This window comes from Urocitellus parryii, chromosome 9, assembly GCF_045843805.1.
Source record: "Urocitellus parryii isolate mUroPar1 chromosome 9, mUroPar1.hap1, whole genome shotgun sequence".
NCBI classification, from domain to species: domain Eukaryota; kingdom Metazoa; phylum Chordata; class Mammalia; order Rodentia; family Sciuridae; genus Urocitellus; species Urocitellus parryii.
This window is the reverse complement of record NC_135539.1, coordinates 12,733,301-12,743,075: the sequence shown is the minus strand read 5'-3', so window position 1 is coordinate 12,743,075 and position 9,775 is coordinate 12,733,301. Positions and strand designations below refer to the sequence as shown.

General features: G+C 40.8%; 1 protein-coding gene across 2 annotated transcripts; it reads left to right on the top strand.

Moving 5' to 3' along the window:
- The first annotated feature begins 307 nt into the window (after window positions 1-307).
- Arl6ip1 (ARL6 interacting reticulophagy regulator 1) lies at window positions 308-9,275 on the top strand. 2 transcript variants are annotated; one of them, XM_026402470.2, is made up of 6 exons: window positions 308-428; window positions 2,772-2,905; window positions 3,357-3,476; window positions 6,667-6,784; window positions 7,247-7,331; window positions 7,950-9,275. In XM_026402470.2, exons 1-6 carry the CDS (start codon window positions 393-395, stop codon window positions 8,066-8,068), a joined length of 612 nt encoding a protein of 203 aa, XP_026258255.1. In that variant the 5' UTR covers window positions 308-392; the 3' UTR covers window positions 8,069-9,275. The 2 variants fall into 2 exon arrangements, with proteins under 2 accessions (XP_026258255.1, XP_026258256.1); XM_026402471.2 differs by lacking the exon at window positions 3,357-3,476.
- Window positions 9,276-9,775: the final 500 nt, after the last annotated feature.

Genomic DNA, 9,775 nt, shown 5'->3' with positions numbered 1-9,775 from the left:
CCAACAAAAACAGGTGCTGAGAGCTATCGCAGCGGCCGACCCCGGAGAGACGGAGACCAGACCACCCCAGCGGCAGTTGAACGGCTTCCGGCAGCCCTGAGCGGGCACGCTGATTGGTCAGCCCGTGTCCCCACCCCCTCAACCCGGCGCGGCCTCTCTCTCCTTTGACCCTGATTTCAAGCCATGCGCTGAGCAGCGGTTGGTCTGTCCTCCTTTGAGCCTGAGCTTGATTCGTCCAATGAGGAGCGAGCCTCGCGAAGGCTCTCGGGAAAAGAGCCCGACCTATATAAGGGGCCTACGGGGCGTTACCTCGCGCTCCAGTCGCGGTGCGGGTATCCGGCGAAGGTAGCCGGAGGATACCTTGCGCTCGTTGAGACTGCACTTCAGGGACGATGGCGGAGGGAGATAATCGCAGCACCAACCTGCTGGTGAGTCCCCGCGGCCTGTCCCGAGGGAATCGGGCCGGGCTTCCGGATTATCGCGGGGCTCAGCGGGGCGGGCCCAGCCCTCGGCCCCCAGTTCCCAGGACAGGCGACGACGCCGGACCCCCGGGCTGCTTCGGTAGCTCCTGCGTGGCGGTCCGCAGTCGTGTGGACCCCCAGTCTCCCCTGGGGAGGTGCGGGGCCGGGCGAGAAGGGCGCGTGATTAGCCACCGCGAATGGGGTTTGAGGAGGAAGTGGAGAAAGGGGCTGTGGCGGAGAAGCCTGGGGTGCCGGGGGGCGGAGGGCCGCCAGGGGCCTGGGAGCGCTGTCGGGGCCGGGCCCCAGCCATGTCCGGTTCCTTCCTCCTGTTGGGCCGTAACCTAATGTTCTGTTCCCCCTAAAACTTGGGCAAGGGTGGAGGGTGAAAGGGCTGCTGCCGAGAATTTGTTGGAGCTGGCATAACTTAAAACGGCAGAGAGGCTGCGAGCTCGCTGCAGAGAGCTCCAAGTGGGGTCCAGCCGAAAGGACAATGGCAGGTCTCGGCGTTTTCCTGGAGGTTGGAAGTCTGGGGTGCGGGGGCACTGAACGACTGGAGACGATTTTAGAATAGTAACCACGGATGCGAAAAAACTGCGTGAGGTAGTGACAAACTTAACTGATCCCTAATTTAATGAATTTGCACTATCGGCAAAAACAAGAGAGACAGCCTTACATTATCTCCATTGCCCTTCCCCAAGGAAAGGCAGGCCACACGCCAGAAATGAAGAGGAGACTGTTTGACTTTTGTACTTAAAGAACCCAAATGCTGACAGATTAAGTGACTTAACAGGGTCATCTTGATTGTGCATGATTTTCATTTTGCATTCGGTTTTTTGAAAGACATGGACAGCCCCCACACCCTTCCCCCACCTTTACACACACACACACACATACACACACACACACCCCTTCTGTATGGTTAGTCACCAGCATGGTTCCTTTTAAGAGGATTAATTGAGGCGCAAGGAAATCACCCAAGTTCTATTGAAATGGGATTCTGGAACTCAACCACTCCTTTCAGCAAAGCAGTGTAATTTTAAAAAGGGCAAGGCCTTGGTTCTTGATCTCCTAGATTCAGATCTGCTAATCTCTAGGCATCTTGGTTTTCCCTTCTATAAAATAGGGATTGTTAGCAACACCTTCCTTTTAGAATTTTTGGGGGATTAACTGGAGTATAAGCTATAAAATGCTTAGTTTCTATTTCTTAGTAATCTATTTAACTATTATTAAGTGTGGGATATACAGAAATTCTGGGGTCACCTTGGTGATTGTGGCACTGATAAGTGTTTTTATTAAGATTAACCGACATTATCCTATTTATGTATTTTTCAGTGGTAAATATGTAGGGACTCTTGGGAGTGTGGTTTTTGTTTTTATTTTGACACTGGAAATTGAACCCAGGGGCACTCTACCACTACATCCCCAGCCCTTTTCATTTATTGCCTTGAGACAGGGTCTCACTAAGTTACCCAGGCTGTCCTCCAGCTTCAGATCCTCCTGCCTCAGAACCCCCTTGTGAGTAGCTGGGATTATAGGCATTTGCCACTTCCCCACCTGGCACTTTGGTTTCTTGTCATTTTTTTCTTCCTTTACTAAAGTCAGTGTAAGGGCTTTTGTCACATTAGCTCATCCTAGAGGTCTGCTTTTGGCTATCAGATTTGCAGAGCAATCTGAAGTCTAACCAAAATGACCTCATACATGATAAGAGAAACAGTACTAAGGAGCTTTTGAGCTTGAAGTGCCACAGGTAATTTAGTGGAAGTAGTTTTCCTTAATTGTGCAATGAATGCCAACATCTAAGTGATTCCATTACACAAAGAGCTATTTTAGAGATTGAATGCTGTTCAGGGAAAGGCTTTCCTAATGGATTTAGAAATAAGGAGTTTAAATCAATGAAATGACAAAAACAACAGATCAATTTTAATCACCTGAAATGAACAAACTTAAAGGATCTAACATTAATACTAGGAACTGCCACATGATTCTGTTTATGACTTCGGTGAAATTAGTTAACCATTCAGAGCTCACATTCTTTAATTTCAAAACAAGTAATTGTCTCTCTTTGTGGAGCACTATAAGGATTATGTCCCATTATGGTTGTAAAGAGTAGGTAGCCCAGTGCTTGAACTTTAAAGGATAGGGTTCTTTTCCTCCTACTGGCTTCCATCTTTGGTGCCAAAACTGCAGTTTTTCAGAAACTTCAGAAGCTTGTTTAAGATAGTGATCTGGTTAAGAAGTCTTTTACATGTCTGGTGCCTTAAAAGAAATGAACTACTTTTGTGAACCACTTTAAATGTTGGTTGTGTGTAGGCTGCAGAGACTGCAAATCTGGAAGAGCAGCTGCAAGGATGGGGAGAAATGATGCTGATGGCCGATAAAATTCTCCGATGGGAGAGAGCCTGGTTCCCACCTGCCATCATGGGTGTGGTTTCCTTGGTGTTCCTGTAAGTGAGCTATTAGATTACTAAGGGTTGTGCTTTTAGTAATAAAGGCTCAAGTAGCACATAGCTTCCACTTATGGAAGCTTTTGTAATATATAATCCGCAAAGAATGCCTTTGCTTATAAGCAGTTCATGTACTTTCCAGAATTTGTCGTACTTATGTAAACTTGGTAACTTAACACAGCTAAATAAATCAGTGACACTCAACCCCCTTTCCCTCTTAAAAAGTATTGTGAACCCCAAAGAGCTTTAGACTTTTTATGTTTACATTAATCATTTTTCCTATGATATGCCAAGAAGCCTCTGGAAAAACCACCTGTGAGAAAACTAAAGAGAAAACAGCAAATATGATCTTTGAGAACTTATGGACTAAATGCATAGTTAAACATTTTCAGCTAGAAATAATGGTGACTTTTATTTCTAATTTTGATTAATATTTTTCCTTTTTTAACAGGATTATCTATTATCTAGATCCATCTGTTCTCTCCGGTGTTTCCTGTTTTGTTATGTATTTGTGCTTGGCTGACTACCTTGTTCCCATTCTAGCACCTAGAATTTTTGGCTCCAATAAATGGTAGGTGGCATAATTTGGCAGTCTCATTTCTGAGGAGCTACTGAACCTGGTGGCTGTGATTAGTATGCTGTAACTAAGTACAGACAGTTCTCTAACCATCAGACACCAAGGGGTTAGATTTATTGCTTTTATGTGAAAAATCTCTTAGCCAATTTTAGATATAAATCATGAGTTTCCAGTACATATCTCCGTGGGTTTGGGGTTTTTCGTTTGTATTCATGTGTTTTGGGGTGGGTACTAAGGATCGAACACAGGACCTTGACAAGCTAGGCAAATTCTCTACCATTGAGCCACATCCCCATCCCTTTTTTAAATTTTTGAGACAGGGTCTACCTAAGTTACCCAGGCTAGCCTCAAACTTAGGATCCTCATGCTTCACCCTCTTAAGTAGCTGGGAATCACAGGTGTGCGCCACTGCACCCAGTAGTTCTGTAGTTCTTTTATAGTTGTTTATTTGTTCTGACTTTTTTTTTTCCCATTCTAGACTTTATTGAAGTAAGTTTTTTTGTTTTTAAATGGATAATATTTTAACAAAGGATTATAAAACTTGAACATTGTATAAAAGTCACATATTTATATTTACATTAATATTTAATATAATTTCACAAACTATATTTGAATCAATACAAAAGCAGTAAATGGGAGATTTCTATCTACATTGATTTAGCAACATTTAATTAAGTGTCTACTATGTTATGCACTGTTTTAAGTGCTGTAAGATATTTTGATCTTGTGCTTCAGGCTGAGATATTGGGGCACTGGAGGGGTATTGAGGCAGTGCAGTGGTGGTTAGCTAAATGCACATTAAGGACTTCAGGATAGATTTAAGCTATATCTGCAAATAGGTACGATTATATCAATAGCCAAGACTAGTATTGAAACTATTTTAACTTCCCTTTAGAATGTTGAATTTCTCACCTTTGATCCAAATAATGAGCTAAATTACATTTTTAATAGATTTTTAAACCAGGTACCATTCCTTCTTAGTTATTTATTTTAATGTAATTAGTAATCTACAAAAATTTATAAAAATGAGGATTTTAAGTATGTGCCTTATGAATTTTTAATAGCTGTGAATTTTGGGGAGTTTGCTTAAATTCTGGGATGAGTATGTAGCATATTTCTCTGAAGATGTTTTCCTTACAGATTGGATTAGCTTTGGAACTGTCCCTTGAATTATTTTTTACCTGAATTAATACTGTTGGTTTTGAGACAAGTTGGTAACTATGCAGTATAACACACTTTACAAAGGCAATCAATCACTGACCTTGACTTTATTAGCTAAATGACATTCTAATCTGCAAATTCTTGATTCCCAGAGGAAAGCTTTCAAATATAAACACTGATAGTCTCATGCCCGCTGCCACCACCACCACTAAGCTATATCCCCAGTCTTTTTTATTTTATTTTGAGACAGGGTTTGTTAAGTTGCTGAGGCTGACCTTGAACTTGCCACCCTCCTGCCTCACTCTATCAAGTCTCTGGGATTATAGGGTTGTGCCACCACATCCAGCTGGAACTCAATTGTTGATAGCAAAAATGTTAGTTTTTTTGATTTTACCAGAATGATCTTATGGGGAAAAAACACTGTTGCATAGTCGCAATCTAATCTAGACCAGGAGCAACATACAAGGTCTAATTGTATACAAGAAGTCCTAGGCTCAGTAGGAATCCTCCTGCTTTATCTGACGCTGCAGTTTTCCTGGGATGAGGAGTAGAGGAGAGAAGGCAGTGCACTCCTCAGTGCAGACCTTAATAGTCGTCACTGTGTCATGTAGCAAAGACAGTCCAGAGACAATTGTTTATTTTTTATCAGAAACAAGATAAATGGGACTGTCTCAGAGGGTCTTTTTTAATTTTTAAAAAAAAATTTTTTTGTAGTTGTAGAGGGACAGAATACCTTGATTTTACTTGTTTATTTTTATATGGTGTTGAGGATCGAACCCAGTGCCTCACATGTGCTATCAAGCGCTCTGACACTGAGCCCCAGCCCCGTCTTTTTGAATTTTTACTACTATTGTTTGATGCTTGTATTGTCCCTTACTGAGACTAAAGTATAAAGAATTTATTTGAGCTAGGCATGGTAGCATATGCCTATGATCTCACTTGGGAGTCTGAGATAGGAAGATCCCTAAGTGCAAGGCCAGGGTAGTCAATTTATAAGACCCTGTCTCAAAAATAAAGTGAAAAGGGCTGCAGATGTACCTTAGTGGTAGAGCATCCCTAGGGTTAACTGTACTCACCCCCCCACCCCCCAAAAAAGGATTGAATTGTTTATTGCTATCTTGGCATCAAATGTATGAAGCCCAGTTGGGGCTATTACGCCTTGAATATTTACCATCTTGCTGCAGAGTGCTCAAATACAGCTATTTGGTGGGAGTGTGATGGGCTACAATGCAGGATGTTTTAGGACCGGAAAAATAATATAGGACTTGAGTCAAATTTTTACTGAAGTCTACATGGCCTTGTATAAGTCATGATTTTTTTTTTTTTTTTTCCTTAGGTAACAGGGATTGAACTCAGGGGCACTTGACCACTGAGCCACATCCCCAGCCCTATTCTGTATTTTATTTAGACACAGGGTCCCACTAAGTTGCTTAGTGCCTCTCTTTTGCTGAGGGTGGCTTTGAACTCACGATCCTCCTGCCTCAGCCTCTCGAGCTACTGGAATGACAGGCATGTGCCAGGTGGTGCCTGGCGTCATGAGTCTTTTGTTACTGTCATTAACCAAATGTTTAGAAAGTGTAGATTGCTATTAATCTACACACACACACACACAAGCTTCTTTATATAAAATTTATTCCTATACTATAAAAGGTGTCTTAAAGATAGGTGCAGTAACTTTTTAAACTTCATAAGGTAATGGTAAACCATTATATTTTTGTTTTGTTTTGAACTGACTTTTTTTTTTTATGATACCAAGGACTGAATCCAGGGTCAGTCTACTGTGGAGCTATATACATCCACAGCCTTGATTGTGTTTTTAATTTTGAGACGGGCATTTGCTGAGTTCCCCAGGTTGGCCTCAAATTTGTGATCCTCTTCAGCCTCCCAAGATTACAAGGCATATGCCCCTCTGCCGAGCTATTTCAGCCTTCTTTAGAAGATAACTCTTTACATGTAAAAGGACAGTGTATTTCTGTCTGCTGTGGAGATTTGCTTATAACAAAAAGGAAAATCGTTTTTCTAGGACCACTGAACAACAACAAAGATTCCATGAAATTTGCAGCAATCTAGTGAAGACCCGACGCAGAGCTGTGGGCTGGTGGAAGCGCCTCTTTACATTAAAGGAAGAAAAGCCTAAAATGGTGATTTTTTTTTTTTTTTAACTTTGTCTTTTCAAGATTGAGTTAATTTTGATATCTTTGCAATATAATGATAGAGATGGCCTTTGGTTTTAATAGTTATAGTTGAATATTACTCCATTTGGATAACTCCTTAGTACATTCATCAATGTGTGTGTGTATTAGGCTGAATCAGTGAGAGTTAAAAAGTATATTTTGCACTTAATTTTTTATTCTAATAAGGGCAAAATTTTTCTTTCTTTTACCAAAGTAAAAGAAATATACCTAGAAAACATCTGTTTGCTTACCTCTGTCAGCTTAAGGCTAAAATTCTTTTTCTAATCTTTGAAAGAAACTTACTTGATAAAAGTTACATGTATGTGCACAAAGTGTTAAGTTTTGATACATGTGCATATTGTGGAATGGTGAAACAGACTTAAGAGTCGGACTTTGGAGTTGATCAATTCTTGTTGTTTTCATTGCTAGTACTTCATGACCATGATCATTTCTCTTGCTGCGGTTGCTTGGATTGGACAGCAAGTCCACAATCTATTTCTCACCTACCTAATAGGTAAGTCTTCAAAGAAAAACTAGAGGCACATCCTGGTCAGGGAAGTCTTCCTGTAGCTTAGTCAATAAACAGACACGAGGATGCTTATCCAAGTTTAAGGCACTGACCAAAGGACTGTGGGTTTACAGAAAGGTGATAAGCTGGGCCCAGTGGGGTACACCTGTAGTCCTAGCTACTTGGGAGGCTGGGGTAGAAGAATTCCAAGTTCAAGGCCAGACTGGGTACTTAGCAAAAATGAAAGGAGGCGGCTGGATCTCAAAGGTGGAGGACCTGCATCCAGTCTCCAGTAAGAAAACAACAACAAAAAGATTCAGGTCCTCCCTCTCAGGGAATTTCTCATCAGGGGAAGTAAAGACAAAACCTTAATTACCAAGGTAGAAAGTAGTGTACAAAATAAAAGCAAAAGAAGAAGAAAGTAGTGTACAAAAGATAAAAATAAACTGAGGTGGGGAGAACATCATGGCAGAAGTTTCTGGGTTAAATCCCAATGGAAGTAATGGATTTCGTATTGCTTCTTCCTGTTCAGGGGGGTCTGACAGTCTGGGGATCTGCCTTCTTTAAAATATTTAGGGAAAGTAATTGCTGCCTCCTTAATTTTGTTTGCTTATTTATTTTAAGTGACTTTCTTATTGTTGCTTCCTGGATTAAACCAACATGGAATCATTTCGAAGTACATTGGAATGGCCAAAAGGGAGATAAACAAGCTTCTCAAACAAAAAGAAAAGAAAAATGAATAATGCATCTATCTGCTTTATTCCTGTGTTTATGGAGTCTGCATCACCCCTGGGAACAGTTGCTACTATGCTGTCTGGATACTAAAATGTTACAGAAGTAGCTCTAGCTCCGCCTCACTCTGCCCTTAGTTGATAGAAATTCACACTTGCCAGGTAAGGCTTTGTGCACAGTGTCTTTGAGTCAGGTGTAGCTGGGCACATTTTCATCAGTTGACCTTAAGTGGACAACTCATTAGTGAGTATGACTCGTCTTGATTTTTCTCACCCAGGGTTAATTGAATTTTTACTTTTGACGACTTCCTTTAAAATAACAGTGGTGATTTTTACTTTTTAGTATGATTAACAGTGTTGACATTTGTTCTAGCTACTGCAAGGTAGTGGTCTGTGGCTATAAAAAGCTGAATCTACTGTCTGCTTCCACAGTCTGCTTTAAAAACCTGTCAGGCTTCATGAATATATAGAGACCAAGTTTACTACTTCTGATGAAGAGACCAATTAAGATTCGTTCCTTGTGCTGGTTTTTTGTTTGTTTGTTTTTTACCATGGGAGAAGAATCCCCATGGAATAAAATGAAATTAATTCCATGCCCTAGTTTGTATAGGTTTCAAACTCCCTTGTGCAAAACTTAGCCATTTCTAGGAAACATTGATTCTTTGTTCCACAGGGAATCTGACAGGCTTAGAGCTCTTGTTCTCTGCACTACTTCAAGTTAGTAAACCCTTAAGCCTTTTTAACAGCAGACTTCTAAAAGACTGTATTTAGGATTTTCAGCATACTTAGCATTTCAGGTTTTCAGCTGACCTGAAGTGCACAGTAGGTCGAGACCTGAGTCTGTGACCTTTACTCCATGACCAGCTAAACAAAGACAAGTCTGCCGGTGTTGAATGAAAGTTCATTGCAGTAGAGAAAAAAATAATCTGATTCTTAAGACCAGAGAAAGCCTTTAAGGGTAAGCCTCAAAATTCCCTTCTTTGGTAATAATGACGATTACTTGGTCGCCCTCCGTTTGGCATTGAAGAGAGTTCTACACTGATGACTTTTTTTTTTCTCGATATTTCTTTGAAAAATTCAAGGGCTGTTGGTGACAGCAGACATGTAGTGATAGCTGGTCTCTGGTCTATGTAGACCTTGTGACTCTTTGGAAAGCTTATCATTCTTTCCTTCTCAGTAGCTAGAAATTTAGAGTAGTTAACACCTGTAGGAATAAACCTTTGAGGGCCAAAAAATGTGACATATTTGGGAACAATTCTTAAGCTGATGAACTAGCTGTAAGATAGTTTGTGAATTTATTGCACTGATGCTGTAACCCTGTACCTTCTGGTGCATCTGCTCCTGAGTAAGTGTTGTTCTCTCCCATCTTTCTCATTGTAAACAGTGGCACCCGTTGTAGTGTATGTTTAATTTTCTTTTTTAATGTTTCATATGACAACTACCTTAATTTTACACGTGTTTCCTCATTGTAAATAAGCCTGTTTTCTTATCTGGATTTTTTTTTGTGTGTGAATACATGTTCTACCAATAACTACTTTAGCAGTTTTAATCCTGTATTATTTCTTCTACTTTGTTTTGTGTAAAGGGGAAGAATAAAAGTTTTAAAAAGCTGGAACCTCTTCCGTAGTCTCATTTTTTTCTTTTGTTGTTTGTTTTTGTACCAGGGATTGAACCCAGGGGCACTTAACCACCAAGCCACATCCCCAGTCCTTTTCTGTA